Source organism: Moschus berezovskii, chromosome 4 (genome assembly GCF_049115385.1).
Source record: "Moschus berezovskii isolate FMDL1 chromosome 4, NW_MosBer_1.0, whole genome shotgun sequence".
Classification (NCBI taxonomy): Eukaryota; Metazoa; Chordata; class Mammalia; order Artiodactyla; family Moschidae; genus Moschus; species Moschus berezovskii.
The window spans coordinates 88,806,647-88,829,705 of NC_142463.1; the positions used below are offsets into that span (position 1 = coordinate 88,806,647).

At 54.3% G+C, this 23,059-nt stretch overlaps 1 protein-coding gene across 5 annotated transcripts in view; it reads left to right on the forward strand.

The window, feature by feature from the left end:
* AMPD2 (adenosine monophosphate deaminase 2) overlaps nt 1-18,613 on the forward strand; it is a 34,887-nt gene extending 16,274 nt beyond the window's left edge. The window contains exons 1-18 of one of the 5 annotated variants that reach the window (XM_055403809.2): nt 7,082-7,222; nt 11,947-12,077; nt 12,303-12,433; nt 12,917-12,985; nt 13,075-13,186; nt 13,424-13,610; nt 13,827-13,968; nt 14,096-14,185; nt 14,434-14,563; nt 14,703-14,897; nt 14,984-15,115; nt 15,281-15,444; nt 15,680-15,806; nt 15,895-16,058; nt 16,363-16,483; nt 16,755-16,928; nt 17,113-17,223; nt 17,548-18,613. In XM_055403809.2, the coding sequence (XP_055259784.1) occupies nt 7,213-7,222; nt 11,947-12,077; nt 12,303-12,433; nt 12,917-12,985; nt 13,075-13,186; nt 13,424-13,610; nt 13,827-13,968; nt 14,096-14,185; nt 14,434-14,563; nt 14,703-14,897; nt 14,984-15,115; nt 15,281-15,444; nt 15,680-15,806; nt 15,895-16,058; nt 16,363-16,483; nt 16,755-16,928; nt 17,113-17,223; nt 17,548-17,757 (2,400 nt within the window). In that variant the 5' untranslated portion in view covers nt 7,082-7,212 and the 3' untranslated portion in view covers nt 17,758-18,613. Of the gene's footprint in view, nt 1-7,081; nt 7,223-7,281; nt 8,092-11,946; nt 12,078-12,302; nt 12,434-12,916; nt 12,986-13,074; nt 13,187-13,423; nt 13,611-13,826; nt 13,969-14,095; nt 14,186-14,433; nt 14,564-14,702; nt 14,898-14,983; nt 15,116-15,280; nt 15,445-15,679; nt 15,807-15,894; nt 16,059-16,362; nt 16,484-16,754; nt 16,929-17,112; nt 17,224-17,547 lie in introns of those variants that run through there. The other 4 variants (XM_055403807.2, XM_055403812.2, XM_088835552.1 and 1 more) reach the window with 4 other exon arrangements.
* The last annotated feature ends 4,446 nt before the right edge of the window (nt 18,614-23,059 follow it).

Sequence of the window (23,059 nt, forward strand, 5' to 3'; positions counted from 1 at the left end):
CTCCGTGATGGTTTGATGGATGAAAGAAGGAGGAAAATGAGTATATGGTAGAATGGGTTGGTGGTGGTTTAGTCGCTAAGTTGTGTCTGACTCTTGTGACCTCATGGACTATAGCCTGACAGGGTCCTCTGTCCAACGGATTCTCTAGGCAAGAATATTGGAGTAGGTTGCCATTTCCCTCTCCAGGGGATCTTCCCAACCTAGGAATCGAAACAGGGTCTCCTGCATTGCAGGCAGGTTCTTTACCAACTGAGCTATGAGGGAAGCCCAAGAATGGGGCTGCTTAACCATTAAACTCACCTGAGGCCTATCTTCACTTGGCACATGAACTTGGTGTTTATCGTGGAGGGTTTGTGTTGCCTCACATAACAAAGTGCTTCTTTGGAAACTAGACTCTAGCCTCTGGCTCCTCAAATGTCAGGGCAACCCTTCCTCTGGCTCTCATCCCAGCTGCCCCTTCCCAGGGAGAAATGAGAGTGCGGCCTCCTAAAGTTGCCTCACATATTGAAGACTTTCCATTGGTCATCTTTCTCTAGGCCAATTATTTAAGTTTACTTAAATGAGTTGCTGTGGAATCTCCTCAGAGGGACATACTGTAGAATATCACTTACCCAAGGTGTTGTGCAAGGCCCCGCACACATCACCTGAGGGCTTCTTAGAAATGCAGAATCTTAGCGCTTAGCACAGACCTTCCGATTCAGAACTTGAATTTTAACAGGATCATAGGTGACTCAGGATACTAAAGATTGGAAAGCTCTGCCCTAGGGAGTCGGAGAAGGCAACGGCAAGCCACTCCAGTACTCTTGCCTAGAAAATCCCATGGACGGAGGAGCCTGGTAGGCTGCAGTCCATGTGGTCGCTACGAGTCAGATATGACTGAGCGACTTCACTTTCCCTTTTCACTTTCACACATTGGAGAAGGCAATGGCAAGCCACTCCAGTGTTCTTGCCTGGAGAATCCCAGGGACGGGGGAGCCTGATGGGCTGCCGTCTATGGGGTCACACAGAGTCGGACACGACTGAAGCGACTTAGCAGCAGCAGCAGCCCTAGGGAGTACTGCTGCTGCTGCTGCTAAGTCGCTTCAGTCGTGTCTGACTCTGTGTGACCCCATAGACGGCAGCCCATCAGGCTCCCCCGTCCCTGGGATTCTGCAGGCAAGAGTACTGGAGTGGCTTGCCATTGCCTTCTCCGGAGTACTAGAGAGCCGTTTTTTCCCTCTCAGACTGGCTAAATCATAAGAATTGCCTGAGATGCTTGTTTCTGTATTTCATCAAATCTTGGATGGCAGTGATTGGAAGATCACTTTGTATTCAAAGATATTAATACATACATGTTTTAGAAAGAGTGTGTTTTTGAATCAATAAGTTCCAGTTGTTATTGTTTAGTTGCTAAGTTGTGTCTGACTCTCTTGTGTCCCCATGGACTGTAGCCCGCCAGCTCCTCTCTCCTTGGAATTTCCCAGGCAAGAATACTGGAGTGGGTTGCCATTTCCTTCTCCAGCAGATCTTCCTGATCCCGGGATTGAACTCGCATCTCCTGCACTGGCGGAGGGGGTTCTTTACCACTGAGCCACCAGGGAAGCCCTGTGTTCCAGTAGTAATGCCAATCCCAGAGCCTGAGAAACTGAATTCTAAATTAACAGAGTTTGAAAAATCCTGATCTAGAACCGTGGTCTCAGCTTTTGGTGTAGATTGGAATTTACCCAGAAAGCCTTTTAAAAAATACTAATTTAATGAGTTTAGAGTGCAGTCCAGGTATGGAGTTTAAAAATTTCCCAGGTGATTCTAACGTATAGCCAGTGTGGAGAGCCACTGACCTTGAAGGATTTAACTTGCTTATTCCTCTTAGAGTGGAATTGTGAAGCAGTGGCCAGGTAGACTGAGAAAGTGGGAGGTAGAACCTAGGTCTTCTTGCCTGCATATATGGCTATCAGGCTGAGAAGCCCTGGGCCTTGGGCCCAGACTCTCGGGGCTGATGAAGAAGGAGGCAGCCGCCAAGGTGCCTTCCACAGTGATCATCTTTTCCCAATCAGAAATTGGCAAGTACTTCCTGAGGGGAAACAGGAGAGTCTTTGAAATTGTTACCGGCTTGGAATCTTGGCTATAAAGTTTCAGTAATTATACCTCTTCAGTCCTTCCTAACCTACCCACAATATCGGCAATGTATACCCAGGGCAGAGCTGTGCTGCAGCCTGCACTGTTCAGAGCAAGGGACTGCTGGGAACTGGGCTAGACAGTTTACATGGTTCATCTCAGTTAACTCATGCTAACTTCAAGGTAAGTGCTCTTGTCCCCAAATTACAGCCCAGATAACTGCGACTTGAGGGTTAAATATCAGTGACTTGTTCAAGGTCATATAGCTTCGTAAACAGACCAGGTGATCTTTCTTTCCACTGCCCCATAAAAGCAGCCACTGGAAAAATGTTGGGCAAAAAAGACAGGCAAATGCATGAGCTCAATAACAGCTGCACTTGTATTGTTAAAGGAACCACTAATTTGTTTCACAAGTGGGGAAAATGTGCTTGTTCCTTTTTCATCTGGGTTTCCCTGGTGGCTCAGATGGTAAAGAATCTGTCTGCAATGCAGGATACCTGGGTTCAGTCCTTGGGTTGGGAAAATCCCCTGGAGAAGGGAAAGGCTACCCACTCCAGGATTCTTGCCTGGAAAATCCCATGGACAGAGGAGCCAGGGGACAACAGTCTATGGGGTCGCAAAGGGTCAGACATGACTGAGTGACTTAACACTTTCACTTTCTCATCTACAACCTCTGCAAATGTCTGTGCTGCTTCTGCTTGTTTCCTAGCTTGCTGGGCTGTCAGTTTCCACTACTAAGCTGAGTATGGGAACTCCTGGCCCTCGCCTGCCCTCTTAATTGTGTAGACCTGCTGCTGTGCATGGACCACCATGATGCCTCCTGTCTCCAGCTCCAGTGCCTTTCCTGTGGCTGTTCTCCTTTATTATTGCATTTAGGTTTAATGTCCTGATGGAGTCAGTAAAGCATGTAGGTGCTATTCCCATTTTAGAGGTAGTGAACCGAAGCATGGAAAGGTGATCCTCATGTTAATAAACAAGTTAGAATCAGCCAGTGCTCAGATGTCCTAGTTCATAGCCCTTATAACTGAAACAAAATTTTTATCTTCTTTAGCAGCAGACTTTACTGTTTGAATATTTGTATAACCAAATTATACTGAATGGAAGAAAAAAAATCACCATTTCCCACCTAAGTCCTGCTTTCTGATTTAAGAGGAAATCTCAAGATCTGTCTTATACCCAGTGGTAGGGATTCTGGGTGAAGCCTTATCACCCAGCTGGAGTTTGGGGGTTGGGCTATGAAGAAGGAGGAACTTCCTTCAGGACCTTACAGTCCAAAGGAAGAGATGGTGTAAATTCACAGAGAAACAACATAGTTAAAGGAACACTCAGGCTAGTGCTGGAGAATTCAGAGCTGTTTAAAACCTAGCCTCGATTCCTGGTAGGAAAGAATTATACACACATCTCACTGGCAGATGGATAAATGCTATAGTAGAAGAAGGGAGGAAAGTTATAAAATAAACAGACTTCCAGCAGAAAAGCAGAACAACAGAAACGGAGGCTAGGCACTTGGAGGAGAGAAGAGATGAGAAGAAGCGTGGAGACGTGAGGCACTTGCAGAAGACTGGCGAGTTTGACGTGAGGGACTGGGGTAAAGGTGAAAAGCGCATGGAGGGACAGGCTGGGAGACGGAAGCAAGGAAGAGAGGCTAGCCAGTGAAGGGCCTTGAATGACAACGGTTTGGCTAAAGCTCATTGAAGACTTACAAACAAGGTTGGATATGCTGCGTGTTGCCATAAACAATGCTGGGTGTCTGGGAGAGGGGGCTGGCTTCTGGTAGAAGCTGAGAAAAAGCTGAACAGCTTGATTCTAGAAGGATCTAGGCATAAGGTATGGTTTGGGAAAGCGTCATGGCCAATGATCTCTTTGAGGTTGCCAGTGTTCTCTCCCAGGCCTACCATCTGCTGAGAGTGGTCTGGCCTCAGTAGGAGGCTGACGTCACAAGTGAGCATCAGGCAAGAAGATAAGAGAAGCAGTTCTTCAGAGATGTGTGCATTGTCAGTGAGGCCTGGGGCTCAGGGAGAGCCATTCAAGAAACCATCTTGGTTACAGGCTAGGAGGTAAGGAAGCTTGTTTCAAGCTAAGGAAGATTTCAGAGACTCAAAGACAACATTCAGTCCCCAACATGAAAACAGAGGTCGGAGAGAATGACTCACTCCTTCATTTCCCTGTTCTAGATAGACAGTGAAATCCCACTAAGATTCTTGCTGATAATGTGTAGGTGGGGAGAATGCTGCTTAACTGTAATCAGTGCAGGCTTCCTAGCAGGGACAGCATACCAAAAGGCCTAGAAATAGGATTACAGGGTGAAGGGTGTGCTGTAGATGGGACTAGGGAGGGACAGGAAGGGACTAGTGAACTGGTTTGCCTTGCTGCCTACGGGCTGGTTAGGTAGGTAGGTTGGATTAAGGGGGAGTCCTAAAAAGACCTGGTCCAATGCACGATACCTCCCCATAAAACTATGTCAAAATTTGCATTATATCAATAGAGATGATTTCCCAGGGACTTCCCAGGTGGCGCTAGTGGTAAAGAACCCGCCTGCCAATGCAGGAGATATAAGAGATCCCTGGGTTGGGAAGATCCCCTGAGGAAGGGCATGGCAACCCACTCCAGTATTCTTGCCTGGAGAATTCCATGGACAGAGGAGCCTGGCAGGCTATAGTTCATGGGGTCGCAAAGAGTAGGACACAACAGAAGTGATTTAGTGCAAGCACAATATAGATGACATTCTGTGTGGTTTACCTGGTCCTTGATTTTTCATTTTTTTTTTTTTTAGATTATTATTTATTGTTGAGAGCCCAGCAGCCTCAAAATTCTTAAAGGCCCCCAAACCAATTTAGTCTGGGGTTAAAACACAGAAGAGTATTAAGTGGGTGGGGTGTAGAGGCTATTACAGATTTTCATAGACTTCTGTTGCTTTCCATTTCCTTGATTATAAAAATAATGGATATGCATGGTAGACAGTTTTTTAAAATGCAAGTAAGCATAAAGAAGAAAATAAATATGACCCATAATTCCACCACTCACAGATAATCATTTGTTAAATTTGTTGATGCAGTTATTTTCTATGCGGATGTGTCACTTAATTAGGACCATACTGTATTGTACAGATTTTTGCACCCATTTTTTCTACCCTAATTTTACATTGTAAACATTTTCACCTTATTAAGAAATTCTTCAGAACAGTTTTTAATGGTTGTATTTCATTGTGTGCATATGACATAATTTAAACATTTTCCTGTTGTTGGGCTTTTAAGTTTCCAACCTTTCTATGTGATAAACATTGCAGTTATGAATAATTCTGTGCATATTTTTCTTGCAGCTTTTTTTTTTTTTAAGTACAAATTCCTGGAAGTGGAATTACTGTGTCAAATAATATGAACCTTTTTAAGACTTGATTATAGGTTGCCAGGTGGCTTTCAGAAAAATTCTACTAGTGTTTATGACCACCAGTAGGACATGTGTGTGTCCCATTTCACTAACCACACCCTTACCTGCTTTAGGACTCTTTTCCCATTAATCTTTGCTAACTTGATGGTTTAGCATGGTTTCTCCAAGTTCTCTTTTTAGTTTTGTTGATTCTTTGTGAGGTGAACTTTCCCCCCCCTTGTTTACAGAGGTGTTTTTTTTTTTTTTTTCAGTTGTCCAGGGTGAAGAGCACTAGGCAGGGATCAATGGAGGCAATACCAGATTCAGGTAGAGAATAGGGTTCAGGGTCCACAATCCAGCCTGGGCAGATGGAGGAGGAGGCAGAGTTTGGGAAGGAATTTGGCTGCAGGGATGGTGAGGACTGGGAGGAGCTGGACAAACAGCATTAATACAACTGGGTTTGGGGGACAAAGGGCTCCCACAAGGTGGAGAATAGGAAAAAGACTGAGCTGCTAATACATGAGGTCCTTTCCCCCACAGATTTGCTTTAAACCTGGTGGTAGGGTTCTCTGCCACTTGGAAGTAGGGGTGCTGGTTGGGTGGGGTATCTGCAGCCCCCAAAATAGCCCAACACACCTTTGTAGGCTACAGGTGAATCAACTGAGAGTGTAAAGGGGACCAAATGTAAAGGGGACCGAGGCCAAGGACACAGCAATAATAGGAAACATTGAGCGTAGCTAAAGCCAGGCACTTCTGTTACTTCATTTATCCTAACTACTTATAAAGTAGGGTCTCACACTCATTTTATAGAGGAAATAGAAGCAGCACAGAGAAGTTAATATTCCCAAGGGCAGTCAGGAAGTAGGTGGAGTGTGAAATTGAACCCAGGCATTCTGGCTACAGAGCCTGAGCTCTTGACCAACAAGTACACAAATAAATGTGGGAACGGGAGCCGATATTGCAGGGCACACCCTGCCCAGCTACGCCTGCCTGAGTAAGAAAACAGACGACCTAGAAATAAGAATGCGGGGAAGGGCTTCAGCTGAAAGAGAATCCTGGGACTATAATAATAGCTATCTGTCTTTTATTGGGCACTGGCTTTTTGCCCAGCATCGTGCAAAGGTGCTTAACGTTTAATTCTCACAATAACCCCTTTGAGTGAGGTACTGCGATTACCCCATCACTTTACCGGTGAGGAAGCTGACGCACAGAAGTTACCCAAGACGCTGCCGGGCGGATGCTGAGTGGCTGCTGCCCACGTGGCGCCGGGGAGAGGGAAAATGGCGGGGGCGGGGCCACGGACCTGGCGGGGCCTGGGGCTGCGGAGGAGAGTGCTGTCGCTGGGGCGGTCTTGGTGGGGTCGCACCTGTTGCGTGACTCCCTCACGGTCCAGCTACCGGAATCCGACCCCGAATACCCTGAAAGTGTGGAGAGAAGTCCAGACGAGTTCCGGGTCCCGCTCTCTGGGGAGCACGTGTCCTGCCCGCCTCCCGAGCGCCGGGCTGGGGGGTCGGGGCTCCCGGGTCTACAAGGCCAGTGCAGCGGCCCAGGTCGGCAGGGGGCCAGCCTCCAACCAGCCAGCGATTTTGAAAGGCTGTCTTACTTCTCCCGTCTCAGTGCCAGGGCAAGGGCCCTTGGAGCCACTTGGCAGGGTCTGGACCCTAGCCCTCCTCCCCTCCCTCGTGACCGGGTTTCCAGGTGGTGCAGACCCTGGCGAACAGACTCCCTGGTTCCCCCCAAGGCTCGGGCAGCATGGCCTCAGGTGAGTGTGTGCGTATGAAGGGGGGCAGGGTCTCTGGGACAGAGAAGTTCAGTGGCCTGAGTGGGGAAAGACAGAAGGAAACGTTAGGAGTCTCTTTCCCAGACCCCAGAGAAAGCCCCTGCCTCCTGGCCTCCCTGTCTTCTAAGAGGGCAGCTTCTGTGGACAGTGGAATTTTCCCAAGACAGGCTCCTCCCTACTGGACTGGGATTCTCAGTTCTACCCCATCCTCCCAGAACTGAGCCACCTGGGGCCGGGGGTTCAGATAAGGAAAAAACAGGATTCTTCCCCAGAGGAGCTGTGTTTTCACGGGGTCCGCTGACCCTGAGAGAAATGTGTTCTGAGCCTGGGGTACCTGCGCTGGATCCCTCTCTCTATTATTATTTTTTTTCTCCCAGACTGGCTGGACCAGTTAGCCTGAACTTTGACTATCTTGCTCCAGAGCCCTGGCTCATAGCGGGGTTAGTAGGGCGCTTGGGGCTGGCCCATCCCCATTCTGTTTTCTCACCTCCACCCCCTCAAGCCCAGTTACCATCAGTCACTCCAGGGATTGAGGAGAGGAAGGGAGGGATAAGGGGTAGGGATGGAGGCCCCCACTTCCTGAGGTTGCCTAGACAACATCAGAAATCGTGGCCAGGGCCTCTTCCGCCTGCGGGGCCTCTGCTTCCTGCATCAGTCACTCCCGCTGGGGGCGGGGCGGAGGAAGGGGTTGGATGTGGCAGAGCCAGGCCCAGCTGGTGCGGCTCAGACTACCCCCGCGGGCTCCGCGGCGGCCTGAGCCATGGCATCTTATTCATCTGGCCCTGGCAATCCCAAGGCCAAATATACCTTTAAGAAGCGGGCCAGCCTCCAGGCTTCCTTTGCAGTACCAGGTGAGTGTATGCCTCCTGTCCTCAGTCTGGCCCTGCTCCCCACGCTCGCCTCTCACCCAGGCCACTGGTCCCCTAAAGAGGGGGACTTCAACACCTTCTCGGCAGTGATGCGCCCTGTCCTCTTCCCAGGGACAGCTGGCTTGGGAAGCGGTTTGGGGACGGAGGTGGGTGCAGGGTGACTGGTTTCTGTGTCAGGGATGCGGTCCTCTGTAACGAGAAGTGGGCGTGGGTGTGGGTGCAGCAAGAGTGTATTTGCACACGTGTCCGTGTGTGGCTGTGCTAAGACTGTTTGCATGTGGAGTGTGTGTGGAGTGGGGGATGTGTGGGACTGACTGGTTTGCGGACTGGCCACACTGCTGGCGGCTGTGTGGTTACCAGGCAGACTCGGGCTGTCCTCCTGAGGTTAGTTTCTCTTTCCAGAATCCCAGATCTCAAGCCCTCTTACTGGGCATCTGACATTAGGGCACACTTACTGCTGTGGGCATCCGGGGGCTGAGGGCTCAGCTGTACCTATTGTTTGCAGTTTGTTCATTTCTGGTCTGTCTTGCGAGCTTCCTCGGAAGTGTGGGGTGCCCTTGGGCCGGGCCAGTGTTGGGGCTCAGGCTGGGGCTGCTGCCCGCCTGCGTGTGCTCCTGCACCCTTTGGTTCAGCTCTCACTCCAGTAGACATCTCTGCACCATTTGGAGCTGGCAGCATGGTGCAGCTGTGCCCATCTTCTTGAGGGCTCCACTGCCCAGATCTGTGTTTGCTGAGGGAATCTACCTGCTGTCTGCTGGTCTCAGGCCTGTGGCTAAGGGAAGCCCACCCCTACTTTGATGACCAGGTCAAGCCAGTGTTCCCCGTCCCCCCAGCAGCTGTCTGTACTCGTAGCCTGATTCTGTTTTTCTTATGCTCCTGAAGATGCTGGCCTGAGTTCTGTATTGGCCCGAGGGGCTCTGTTCTCTGTGCCCAGGTCTGTGCCCCCACAGGGTGTCCCCTGAGGCTGGATTTGTCCACATTCAGGTGGTTGCATGGTGGGAGCAGCTGATACTTGTAGGTCAAAGCCTTGAGTAGTCTCTGCCTACCGGGGCCACCTTGGCAGTGAGTGAGGGGCTCTGGTCAAGTGGGTAGGCAGGTTGGCAAGAATCTTGGAGTTAATGGGAATGGCTCGGATGTAGCCCCCTCTGACTTTTGACCCCCTCTCCCACGCTGTGTGTGTGTGTGTGTGTGTGGTGTGTGTGTGTGGTCCTGTGGCACAGACCCTGGGAGAAAGTGACCAGCAGGCAGCTGGTCCTCAGGAAGTGTGGTGGTTACTGCCTGTCTGTCACCTCTAGTGAGCCCTGGCAGTCCTTTATGGTGGCCCAACAGGCTGAGGGGATGGTGCTGCTTGCTAGGACCTGTCTGGGCCACCCCAGCATTTCTGAGAAGGCCCTGGGTCACCCTGCTAGGAGAGGTAGTTGAGATCAGGGCCTCTGTGTCAGTTCTGCTGACTTGATACAGACCAGTCCTGGGGGTCTGTGGCTGGCCTCTCTGGAGGGGTTAGAAAAGGGGAGGATTGTGTAGGATCAGGGTGTTTGGACGGAATGCAAGAACTTTAGGCTGCGCCTTAAACTCTGAGGGCTGAACTCGTGCCCATCTTTCCTTCCTTTTTCTGCCCTGCTGTCTTCCAAGTCAGAGATAGTGTCCCCACCCCACCCATTCTGTTCCCTTCACGCCCTCAGTCCTCTGTGCCTTGGTCTGAGCTGGGACCCCGAGATCCTCCCACCCCCAGTGGGTGGGACTGCATGTGGGAAGTGTTTGGAGGGTCCCAGGAGTTCCTAATCACAGATGATGGGGCTTTCCAGAATGCTTGCCGAGCCATATCTCTGTGTGCCGTATGGTAGCTGTGGCTAGGCAGGGCAGGACCCATTATCACCCCATTGTAGGCAGACTTAAGGCCTCCAGATGGTAGAGACTCACCAGTAATTGGGAACAGAGTCAAACTTAAGTCCTCCAAATTCTAGCCCTACGTCTGAACCTCTCCTCCCAGGCATTTTGTCCCCGACAATAGGCTTGGAGAAGAGTTGGAGGTCTAGGGGGCTGTGAACTGGTCTCTGGGGCAGCAGGGAAGCTCTGTAAACTGGTTGCTCCCTGTACTGTCTACCCCGGCTGCCAGCCAGCATGTCTCCCCTGCAGAGGCCCCGTCTCTCCCAAGGGACCCCATAGTCAGGGGCCCAGAGGACAGTGGTGAGCAAAACAAGGCCACTGGGCAGAGGGAGCTGACCAAGGGGTGTTGGGGTGTGGAGCCCAGGAGGGCTGCTGCCCGCTTCTGCCCTTTGGTCAGCCAGGCCCTGCATGCTATCCCCTAGGGCACCGCATTTTAAGGGGGCTTGTCTCTTCCCTGCCAACCCGCCCTGCCCATATCAGCCTGCTCTGCTCCTTCCCCTTGGGGGCCCCACTTTGGCCTGAGCCCTGGCACTGTAGAGGTTAAGGCCCTGTTCAGTTTGGGGGTTTCTCTTATCTCCCAGCAGTGCTACTCCTTCCCTTGATTTCTGTGCTCCCCTGAGCTTCCCCAGCCCCCTGCTTGCCAGCATCCCAGGGTCTCCCCTGCACGCAGCTGCACTTGGTACAGCCCGTGCCGGCCCCTGAGCTGTCCTGGGGGACTGGCTGCAGCTCCACTCAGCAAACAGGCGGGCAAGGGGCACAGGGCTGCTGGCCGGCGCTGCCTGACTCTGCAGGTAGGACCCAGGCAGGCAACAGGGTGTGTGTGTGTGGGGGGCTAGATCCTAGATCTGGGACAGATACCCCCTCTTCTTTTTGTCCAGCTGTGGGACAGGTTTCTGGGAAGCAGCCTGGAGACTTCAAAGCGCGCCACCTGGGTAGAGCCTCCAGTCCATCCCTGAGCCCCAGTGGGGAGGGAGAAGGAGGGTGCTGAAGGGGAGTACCCCAGAGCTGGCTGGAGAGCTTCCTGCTGGGGAGGGTGGGTTGGGGAGCCCAGGGAGGGTTCTTGAGGGTGGGCTGGGAACTCAGGCAGCCTCTAGACTCTTCAGCTTCAAGGTCTTTAGTGCCAGCCTCCTGTGGAAGCTGAGGAATCCTTCCCTCTGTGGAGAGAGACTCCAGCTGCCGATCCTCCCTTCCCCAGGCCCTCCCCAGGGCCTCCGGCCCAGATCCCAGGGCCTCTGAGTGGCGCAGACTGTTTGTGGCAGCTCCCTTTGGAGGGGCAGCCAGCAGTGGGAGGGGCAGGCTGAGGCCAGGCCACATCTTGGCAGCCCTGGGGTCCTGGGGGAGAGGGCAGGCCTCCCAGCAGGAGGTCAGGGTCCTGCTCTCAACCAGGTCCTCCACTTCCTCTCCTCTTCCCTCGGGGGCTGGTCCCCAGGCCAGAGCCGAGTGGCAGCTGTGGCTCCCCAGACACTGTCGGACTAGGTCAGCCTGCCCTCGAGAGGCCGTCTGCTCATCCAGAGGCAGGTCTGACCCTGGACTGTCTGCCGTGGAAGCTGTGCGCTGGGTTTCGCTGGTGTGGATGAGCGCCTGGCGGGGGAGAGAGAGAGTGTGCATATGTGTACATGGACACGTGGGTGCTGCCTGCAGCAGATACTCACCTGGAGGTTCTCTCACGGCCTGATGGAGTGGCCCCTAGTCCAGGATTCAGATTTTTATTCCTGGGATGAATGAGTCCATTTGTTGTAGGGGCAGACTCAGCCCCACCCCCGAACCTGCAATGGGTAAGGGGTCCCCGGGCCATACTGCAGGCGAGGTCCACAGGTAGGCTCACGCCTCAGCCTCTGAGCGGGGCTGGCCTCTCTCTGGGGCTGGCCTGGCGTAATGCCAGGGCCCAGGGCTTCCAGTGCACCCAGGCCCTGCCCTGCACCCTATGACCCTGCATCACTGTCTCCACAGAGGCTCGGGGTGGGCTGGGGGCCCCTCCGCTACAGTCTGCCCGATCCCTGCCAGGCCCTGCCTCCTGCCTCAAGCACTTCCCGCTCGACCTGCGCACGTCCATGGATGGCAAATGCAAGGAGATCGCTGAGGTATCGCTTGGCACCACCCCCTGCATTTCCCCCACCCACCCCCGTCGCTGCCTCCATGCCTGGTCCCCGCTCCCTGCACCCCTCCACCTCAGCTGTCCCCTTACTTTATATTTGGCTCTGCCCTGATCCCTAGGTGGTCCCAGGTACCCCCCAGCCCCTGTGCCCTCCCTGCATCCCTGGACCCTGACGGCTTGGCCACACTGACTCTTCCTTCCCTCCTACCAGGAGCTGTTCAGCCGCTCCCTGGCTGAGAGTGAGCTCCGCACAGCCCCTTATGAGTTCCCGGAGGAGAGCCCCATCGAGCAGCTGGAAGAACGGAGGCAGCGCCTAGAGCGGCAGATCAGCCAGGATGTCAAGTAAGCCCCCAGCTGAAGAGCCAGGCGGCCACGGGGTGGGGGCTCGGCCAGGCCGCTGCAGGGTGTGGGGGCACAGCCAGGCAGTGGCTGTGGGGTTGTGGGGAGGGGCACAGGGTAGTCTGCCCAGCATCCCTCTGTTTCCTTCTGGATGCTTTCAGAGCCCCATCGTTGTTCTCTTGAAACCAGTCCTCCCCTGGGAGGTGGCACAGAGTAGTGGTATTCAGAAGCATAGGCTTTGGAGTCAGGCTGCTGGGCTCTGTCTGGTTCAGCCCTCTGCCCACCAGCGTGTCCTGGAACATGTTGCTTAACTTCTGGGTGTGTTTTCTCATCTCTGACGTGGGGCAAGAGCAGCCCGCGTGGCCCAGGGTTCTCAGCCCTGTGAGTGCCACACGTGACAACACACGCACGGCACCTTGGACAGTGCAGGGCCCTGGCTAGGAGCACGGGCCTCATCATGTGCCTGCCCTCTCCTCTCACCTCCAGGCTGGAGCCGGACATCCTGCTTCGGGCCAAGCAAGATTTCCTGAAGACTGACAGTGACTCGGACTTCCAGTGAGGAGGGCAAAGGGGCATGGGGGCTGCGGGGCTGGGGCCTGTCCCTCTGCTGCTTCCAGCCCCTCCCATGTCCTCCCCACTTGTAGGCTCTACAAGGAGCAGGGTGAGGGTCAGGGTGACCGGGGCCTGTGGGAGCGCGACGTGGTGCTGGAGCGAGAGTTTCAGCGGGTGACCATCTCCGGGGAGGAGAAGTGTGGGGTGAGTGTGTCCGTCCTTGCATCCTGCTGGGCTCCCCCAGTCTGGGGCTATGGGGATAGAGGCTAGAGGGGCTGTTTCTCTTTCTAAAAGCTGGGGAGGCAGAGGCTCTGGTTGGGAGCTAGTCTCCCTGTAGAGCATAGAATGGTCTGAGTGTTTCTGGGGTACTGGCCTCAGGAAGGAGGTGAGAGCGGGCTGGGTCTGGGACTGAGGAGAGCGAGTCCACATCTCTGTCTCTAGGTGCCCTTCACAGACCTGCTGGACGCGGCCAAGAGCGTGGTGCGGGCGCTGTTCATCCGGGAGAAGTATATGGCCCTGTCGCTGCAGAGCTTCTGCCCTACCACCCGCCGGTACCTGCAGCAGCTGGCCGAGAAGCCCCTGGAGACACGCACCTACGAGCAGGGCCCCGACACCCCCGTGTCCGCTGGTGGGACCCCCCATCCCTGTCCTACTCCATGTGCCCTGCCATCCCAGCCGCCCTGAGCTGGGTGCCCAGGAACCTCAGCCTGCCTCCTCCTTCCCAGCCTCTTGGCGTGCAGGGCGGGGAGGCAAGGGCAGGAGCTGTCCTGCTGGGGCCTCTGGGCCGGGAAGCAGGTGGCCTGGAAGAGCCCTGGGCCCGACTCCACCTTCCTCACCCCTGCAGATGCCCCGGTGCACCCACCAGTGCTGGAGCAGCACCCCTATGAGCACTGTGAGCCGAGCACCATGCCAGGGGACTTGGGCCTGGGTCTGCGCATGGTGCGGGGTGTGGTTCACGTGTACACCCGCAGGGAGCCTGATGAGCAGTAAGAGGGGTGTAGGATGCGCTGGGGGCCGTGGAGGGGCGGAAACTAAGGGGGACGGTGTTGGCTCAGGAGGGCCCATGGGGCCTCCCGGCTTGCTCTCCTCACTCAAGCTCCCCTTACATACCAGCTGCTCAGAGGTGGAGTTGCCATATCCCGACCTGCAGGAATTTGTGGCAGATGTCAATGTGCTGATGGCTCTGATCATCAATGGCCCCATGTGAGTCCGTACCTGTCCCAGACACTCGGCTCTCCAAGCTCGGATTTTTCCAGTCTGGCCCCAGACACCTGTCACCCAGTCTCACCCTCTCAGAGTCCCTGAGTCCTAAACTTCCCCCGTCTTCCGCTACTGTCCCCTTGGCAGCCCCATTCCTGACCCTCTGGCTCCCTCCCTCGGCTCTGCCGCCGAGGCCCTCCCAGGTGCCTCCCTGCATGCCTGAACCCCTGCCTGGTTCTCCTCCTGTCCAGAAAGTCGTTCTGTTACCGCCGGCTCCAGTACCTGAGCTCCAAGTTCCAGATGCACGTGCTGCTCAACGAAATGAAGGAGCTGGCCGCGCAGAAGAAGGTGCCACACCGAGATTTCTACAACATCCGTAAGGTGGGCCCTCCCCACCCAACTGACCCAGCACCCCTGCCCAGCCTCCCCACTGACGGCCTGCCCGCCTCCCCAGCATCCAGTTTGGAGAGTCCTCTCCCATCCCGCCGCCCAGGCTCCAGCAGTCCCCATTCCGTCGCAGGTGGACACGCACATCCATGCCTCATCCTGCATGAACCAGAAGCATCTGCTGCGCTTCATCAAACGGGCGATGAAGCGGCACCTGGAGGAGATCGTGCATGTGGAGCAGGGTCGTGAGCAGACACTACGGGAGGTCTTCGAGAGCATGAACCTTACGGCCTACGACCTGAGTGTGGACACGCTTGATGTGCATGCGGTCAGTCCACGGCACGGGGGCTGAGGGGCTGGGCTGGTGTGTGGACTGGGGTTCGGGGGTGACCTGGGCTGGCCTTTCTCCCCCAGGACAGAAACACCTTCCATCGCTTTGACAAGTTCAATGCCAAGTACAACCCCATTGGGGAGTCTGTCCTCCGAGAGATCTTCATCAAGACCGACAACAGGGTTTCTGGGAAGTACTTTGCTCACATCATCAAGGTGAGGAGGAGGGCAGCCCTCCCTGACTGAGTGAGAGCCTGGGTGGCTGGGGGCTTGCGGGGTGGGGGAGAGGCATGAAGAGGCGTGAGGAGCGTGCCTCGTGGGCATGGGGACAGGGATGGGGGAGAAGCCTGTGGGTGACAGTTGCCCACGCGTGCTGCTCAGGAGGTGATGTCCGACCTGGAGGAGAGCAAATACCAGAACGCGGAGCTGCGGCTCTCCATCTACGGGCGCTCAAGGGACGAGTGGGACAAGCTAGCGCGCTGGGCTGTCATGCACCGTGTACACTCCCCCAACGTGCGCTGGCTCGTGCAGGTGCCCCGCCTCTTGTGAGTGTCCCTGGGCGTGGAGGGAACGTGGGGGGCAGAGGTCATGGGGCCAGGGCTGGCCTCCTGCCCTCTGGGATGGCTGACCCTCCCCCATCGCAGCCACGCCCTCGGAGCAGGAGGGAGCCCTGGCTCCACTCATGGCCTCTCCAGCCCCTCTCACTCAGTATGGCTCAGAAGTGCTTCTGTGGCTCTGCCCTGACCCACACCCGCCCGTGTACCTACATCTCGCCCTCAGCGATGTGTACCGGACCAAGGGCCAGCTGGCCAACTTCCAGGAGATGCTGGAGAACATCTTCCTGCCGTTGTTCGAGGCCACCATCCACCCTGCCAGCCACCCAGAGCTGCATCTCTTCCTGGAGCATGTGAGGGGGTGGCCCGGGTGTGGGTGTGGGGAGGACACTGCCTCAGGCCCGGCTGTAGCTCTGGGCCTGACCCAGCGTCCTGGGCCAGGTGGACGGCTTTGACAGTGTGGATGACGAGTCCAAGCCCGAGAACCACGTCTTCAACCTGGAGAGCCCGCTCCCTGAGGCTTGGGTGGAGGAGGACAACCCGCCCTACGCCTACTACCTGTACTACACCTTCGCCAACATGGCTATGCTGAACCATCTCCGCAGGTGCCTGCCCTGGGCTCCGCAGGTGCCTGCCCCGGGCTCTGCAGCTGCTGCCTCTGCCCGCCTGGCTAGCTCTCAGTCAGCAGGCCTTGCTCCGGGCCTGCCTGCTGGGGCCACCTGACCCACCTCTTACCCCTAGTCTTGGATCTGACGGGTTGCTTCTCTGCCCCTGGGGCTCTGTAGTTCAACCCTCACAGCCAGCAACCTACCCCGACCCCTGGTCCTCGGCCCACAGAGTCACTGGGTTGGGGCTCAGGAGCCTGGGTGCACCAGGCTTGGGACCCAACGCAGTCTTCTGGCCCCCCAGACAGAGGGGCTTCCATACGTTCGTGCTGAGGCCACACTGCGGGGAGGCAGGGCCCATCCACCACCTGGTGTCGGCCTTCATGCTGGCTGAGAACATCTCGCACGGGCTGCTTCTGCGCAAGGTCAGGCTCTGCACCCCTGCCTCCCCAATCCCAGAGGCTCCCCTCCTCCCTGCCCATCAGGCCTCTTCAGCAGCTGATCCTCCTCCTCACCCACCCCCAGCTGGGACCCCAGCCTCCACAGCAAGGCCCCAGTTTGGAACCTGGCTATAACTGACCCTCTGCAACTCCTGCCCAGCATGGACTGCCCCCCAACCTGCACTGTGGCCTGTACCCGCCAGAACCAGGTGTCCTCCCCAACCTGACAGGCCCACCCTCCCTGTCGCCCACCCAGGCCCCGGTCCTGCAGTACCTGTATTACCTGGCCCAGGTTGGCATCGCCATGTCCCCGCTCAGCAACAACAGCCTCTTCCTCAGCTACCACCGGAACCCGCTACCCGAGTACCTGTCCCGCGGCCTCATGGTCTCGCTGTCCACGGACGATCCCCTGCAGTTCCATTTCACCAAGGTCAGCACCTGGCAGGCAGCCAGGCAGGCGGGTGTCCTGAGGCTCAAAGTCCACCTGGGCTGAGGGGCCTTGGGGCTGGCGCTGCCCTCTGCTGGTGGAGTGCAGCATGCCTCGTGGTCAGCCCCCGGGACCGGGTGGGCAGCAGGTCCCGGTGCGCCTGCCTGAGGGAACCTGGCCCCTGCAGGAGCCGCTGATGGAGGAGTACAGCATCGCCACCCAGGTGTGGAAGCTCAGCTCCTGTGACATGTGTGAGCTGGCACGCAACAGCGTGCTCATGAGTGGCTTCTCCCACAAGGTACTGCACCCCCTCACCATCCCTCTCCTCCCTTGCTCTGCATTTGGGAAGGTCCCAGGGGTGCTGGGCTCAGAGGTGAAGAATCTGCCTGCGATGTAGGAGACTCGGGTTCAGTCCCTGGGTTGGGAAGATTACCTGGAGGAGCAAATGGCAACCCACTCCAGTATTCTTGCCCGGGAAATCCCATGGACAGAGGAGCCTGGTGGGCTATAGTCCATGGGGTCACACAGTCGGACATGACCAAGTGACTAACACACACAGATGCACAGGGCTGCTGGCCCCTCAGAGCGGGCTGCAGCCCTGCACCTTTCCCTGCCCCTCCAGGTGAAGAGCCACTGGCTGGGACCCAACTATACCAAGGAGGGCCCCGAGGGCAACGACATCCGCCGCACCAACGTGCCGGACATCCGCGTGGGCTACCGCCATGAGACCCTCTGCCAGGAGCTGGCGCTCATCACGCAGGCCGTGCAGAGCGAGATGCTGGAGACCATCCCAGAGGAGGCGGGCGTCACCATGAGCCCCGGGCCTCAGTGAGCCCAGCCCCCGCGGCGGCCTTCGTCTCGGCACCTTGCCCACATTCTGTCTGCAGACCCCCAGCCTGTGACGGTCTCTGCATGTGTCGTTCTTCCTTGTTCTGTCCTGCATGTTTCTACCTGTGTCTGTCCCTGTGCCGCCCCGGGCGAGTGGGGCCGCTTTGCCCTCGTCTCGGCTCACGTGGCACCTGAGGGCCAGGCTTGAGGTCTGCCCCACCGGAGGCTCTGTCCCAGGATCCTCTGAAGCCTGACCGGTCCTTCAGGCATCTGAGAACTCGGGATAGTTGTGGGGGGCTGGCCCCTCTAACCCTTGAGGTCCTGCTTGGGCAAATTCAAGCTCTGACTGGGGCTTGGATTTAGGCCCCCGTCTTGTTTACGTGGCCGGGGAAGCAGTCAGGTGTGGTCTGTACACGTATGCTGTTGTAGGCACGGACTGCCTGGGGTCTGTGAGCTCCAGCGGCTCCACGGCAGGTAGGGTTGGCTGAGTCCCAGCCTTGGCTGCCTGGACTCAGGCCCTGGAGGTGCTGGGCCACCGCCTCTGCCAAGTCACTGTCCGGCAGCTTTCTCTGTCCTCTCTGTGGCCTGTGTGCTCCTCTGGCGTCAGCTTCCTGTGCCTCTGTGGGAGGGGGCAGCTGCCCCGTGCCGTGTCCAGGGCCATTGTAGCGGGAGGGTCCCGGATCTGCCACCAGCCTTGAGGGTAGTAACCCCACTGTGGTCCCCAGAGTTTCGACCACACCTGGATCCCCCTCTTGTCCTCTGTGTTGTGATCTAGACTGAGGCCTTTGCTGTGAAATGCAGTGTTTCATACAATCCCATCTTTCCTAGTGCATGAGAAATAAAGATTATTTAAGTAATGAGGCAGGTGGAGTCTCTGTTGGGAGAGGGAGAGCCGTGGTGGACGATGGCTGAGGTCAGATCCAGGAGCATTGTGGATGGAGGGATAGCAAGTTCTGAGGGGAATGAATGGAAACTGACATGTGGAAACTGACAGAGGAAGTGGGGTGGGAGGAGAGGCCCACCAGGGACCCGACTGCTGCCCCTAGGCCCTCATCCAGCCCGGCCCACCCCCTCTGAAGTGGACACTTGGCTCCAGGTCTGGGGCACATCCATATCATGTCATTTTGGGGAGTAGCACCCCCTTTCCACTTTCTCCATCCTCCTCCCTCCCAGCCTCCAGTAGATACGGGAATATGCGCTTACATGCAACCCTGAGGCCAGTGGTTCTGCAACTCCAGGAGCATCAGGCTCTTCTGGGGAGCTTGTTTAAAATGCCATTTCCAGGTCCTGCCCTCAGAGACTCTGAGTCAGTAGGTGAGAGGTGTAGTGCAGAAATCTGCATGTTCCTAGCAGATTCTCTTCAATGGCTGGGAGCAAGCCTGTGCCTTCTGAATGCAGACTTAAGCAACTTGGCTTCAGTCCCACGGTTAATGCATGGTTTTTGGGAGCACCTCCTTGGGCACAGAGGTTGCTGGAGTCTGTTGCTGATGTAAGGAGGAGAGTGGAATGTGCCCTGTGCTGTGCAGGGTCTTGGGGTGGCGATAGAGAAGATGTTTCCTGCTGCTGCTGCTGAGTGGGAAGAAAGATGCGCTGCTCATTCTCTTCTGACTCAATTAGCCCTGGAACAGCATGAGCCTGTGTGACTGAGGGCCTGGTAAGGGAGCAGGAGGCTGGCTTCTTCCCTACTCTCCGTCAGCCTGCCCCTCTCCAGCCCCATCTCTCTCCCTGCAGCTGTACCTTTGGATAGAGGCTCCCTGATGCCGCTGCCTCCTGAGGGCTGTGGGCTCGCTCCTGGCCAAGACCCAGGGTCCTTCTGTCTTCAGAAGGTATCTCTAGCCAATTCATTACAGCCATTTATACAGTGGAGAGCAGAGCATTAGAGCTGGATGAGCAAGAGATTGTACAAGTCTGGCTGATTTCTGTTGGGGATGGAATGGGCTCAGGAGATGGAATGGGCCAGTGGCTGAGTCTGGGCTGGAGCCAGGGGAGCTCCGGGCCCATGCTGGGCCTGAATCTGCCCACTGGAGTATCTTTAACAGGCTGAAGGGAACTTACTTTTCAAGGAAGTGAATGTATTTAATAACAAACATGCTGTGTCTTCATTTGTAAGATAAAAAAAGGGTTTCTAGAAGGGTTCCTTAAAGGCAAGAGCTGCCTTAGGACAGCAAAGATTCCTTATTTACTCATTATAAATGAGTAAATGAACTTGTCTTATCATAGACTCCTTCGTTCGGTTTTTTCGTCTCTTGTACACTCTTCTCAGTGTTCTGAGGCCTCACTGTAAGCATACTACCAGTTTAAAAAGTTTCTTAGCAACTCCCCCCAACTATTTTTTTAAAAACAACTTACTAGTGGAGTTTTTGTTTCTCAGAAATTTCTCTTTTAAACACTTATTGAGAGCAAATAATTTTAAATCAGCCCTTAATACTTTTTCCTAACTGAAAAGAATAATTTTCATGAAAGAAATTTGGAAAATATAGAAAAGTAAGAAGAAGAAAAAAGTCCACTCACAATCCACCAGTTTCAACAGATATTTGGTCAACTTCTGAGATACATTTATATGTTTAAAATGTATTTTATATATTTTATACTACATATTTTTTAGCTCTTTTTTAAAAGACATTTAACTTTTTTTTTAATTAGAGGATAATTACTTTACAATACTGTGTTGGCTTCTGCCCTATATCAACACAAGGTCATACATGTATTATTTTGTATTTAAAAAAAAATATTTTAATGTCTTTCCACATTTCATTAATATTTTCATATTTATAAATTTTAATTACTGTACACTGTCCCATGGTGAGCCTCACCATAATTCACCATCAGGGCTCTTTGTTAGGAATAACTGCGGCCTAACATCATGGCTACCACTGTCTGCTGTGGTGCCAGACCACAACGGTTTGAACTTTGGCTCCACTGCTTACTGGCTGTGTGACTCTGGACAAGTTCCTTCCCCTCTCTGTGCCTCCATGTCCTCACTGATTTCATAGGGATAATAACAGCAAGAATAATAATAACCCTCACAGGTTGACTCTGGATTCATCGAGTCTCTGGATATAAAGCATTAAGTGCTCAATAAGTATTAGATATTATTATCTCTGCATATAAGGCTTTGGGCTTCCCAGGCAGCTCTCGTGGTAAAAAACCTGCCTGCCAATCCCAGAGATGCAGGAGGCCCAGGTTCGATCCCTGGGTTGAGAAGATCCCTTGGAGAAGGACATGGCAACCCACTTCAGTATCCTTGCCTGAGAAGTCCTATGGACAGAGGAGCCTGGTGGGCTACAGCCCATAGGGTCGCAAAGAGTTGGACACGACTGAAGCGACTTACGCAAATAAGGCTTTACAGAATATTCTGAATCTCGATGCCCATGAGTAAAATGACCAGGTCCAAGGTATCTATCATCTATCTGTCTTACTGCTTCTTGACAAAATGAATCAAAGCATGTAAACCACAGTTAAAGTTCTTTCCCACCCTGTGCAGTCCTGCCTCCTTCCCTTTCATGGGATCACGTTAAGGCTGCATCTTCCCTCCTTAGGGCTTCTGCCTCTTGCCTGGAGAAGGGAGTGGAGTGATGGTGGATGGTAGAAGGAATTTCAAAAACTAGTCTGCTCTGAAAGGCCCCAAACAGAATGCAATAAAATAGGCAAGTCAGCTTGCCTTGGCCAATCTGCCTTGAATGGGGCCAGCCCTGAATAAAGTCTGCACCAGGGGACTGTCCCTTGTCAGTCACAAAACACTGGTTGGGCAGGTTGTACCAGGACACATCACACCCTGGCCTGCCCTACTTCACCTTCCCATGCCCCATCCTGCGGGACTTGAGGGGACCAGGGGGGCCACTGGCTGTCCCCCTAGATGGGAGGGGCTGGTAAGGCTTGGTTAGGATGACAGTGATCCTAATTTCCAAAGCTTTTATAAGAACGTTCACTCCATCAAAGCATTGCCTCATTCATAAATGTATTTATATGGAATTCCAATAAAGATTTAAGCATTAAATCACATTTAACCCAACATTTGGCAAATCATTCTGCTTTCAAAATGAGAATAATCTATGAAGAAAGTGTTAGTCACTCAGTTGTGTCTGACTCTTTGCAACCCTGTGGACTGTAGCCCACCAGGCTCCTCTGTCCATGGAATTCTCCAGGCAAGAATACTGGAGTGGGTAGCCATTCCCTTCTCCAGAAGATCTTCCCAACCCAGGGATCAAACCCAGGTCTCCTGCATTGCAGGCAGATTCTTTACCGTCTGAGCCACCAGGGAAGCCCAAGTTGCCCAAATTAGAATGCCCTGGACCATCTTGGGTGGGTGGTCTTGCAGCTGGACCTGCTGGGGCAGCCTGCGTGTCTGGAGATGGGGAGGAGCCAAATGTCCTGGCTTTATGAGCAACCAATGGCAAGCCACTCCAGTACTCTTGCCTAGAAAATCCCATGGACAGAGGAGCCTGGTAGGCTGCAGTCCATGGGGTTGCTGCAAGTCAGACATGACTGAGCTACTTCACTTTCACTTTTCACTTTCACACATTGGAGAAGGAAATGGCAACCCACTCCAGTGTTCTTGCCTGGAGAATCCCAGGGACGGGGGAGCCTGGTGGGCTGCTGTCTATGGGGTCACACAGAGTCGGACACGACTGAAGTAACTTAGCAGTAGCAGCAGCAGGGCTTGACTTAGCAGCAGCAGTAGTAGCAGGGCTTCCCAGGTGGCGCTAGTGGTAAAGAACCTGCCTGCCGATGCAGGAGATGAAACACGGGTTTCATCCCTGGGTCAGGAAGATCCCCTGGAGGAGGGGCACAGCAACCCAGTCCACTCCAATATTCTTGCCTGGAGAATCCTGTGGACAGAGGAGCCTGGCAGGCTACAGTCCATAGGGTCGCAAAGAGTTGGACACGACTGAAGCGACTTAGCATACACCCTCCTATTTAGGGGCCAGGGCGGACTTCCAAAGGCTCAGGAATGTTGGAGATTTGAAAGAAAATCTTTGAGGGCTGCAAACTATGAAAAAGACAATGTCAAAATTGCTGAATGTTTAACAACATGCCTTCAGAAAGTAACATCAACTTTAATGTTTAAGTTTGGTATCCATACACATGTCATTATATTTGAAAACAATTTGTAAGTTGGATTTTTGGCAAGAGTTCCAGACTGTGCAGGATGATTGAAGAGAAATCATAGCCAATAGTAAATTGAATGAGTTACTCAGAGGCAAGTCATTTCAAAAGGAAATTCATGAAAATCCTTTCACATTTCAAGCAAAGAGGTTCTATTTAGTGAGCCCTCCAGGCCTCACCCCAGGGAGGCAGTGCCCGTA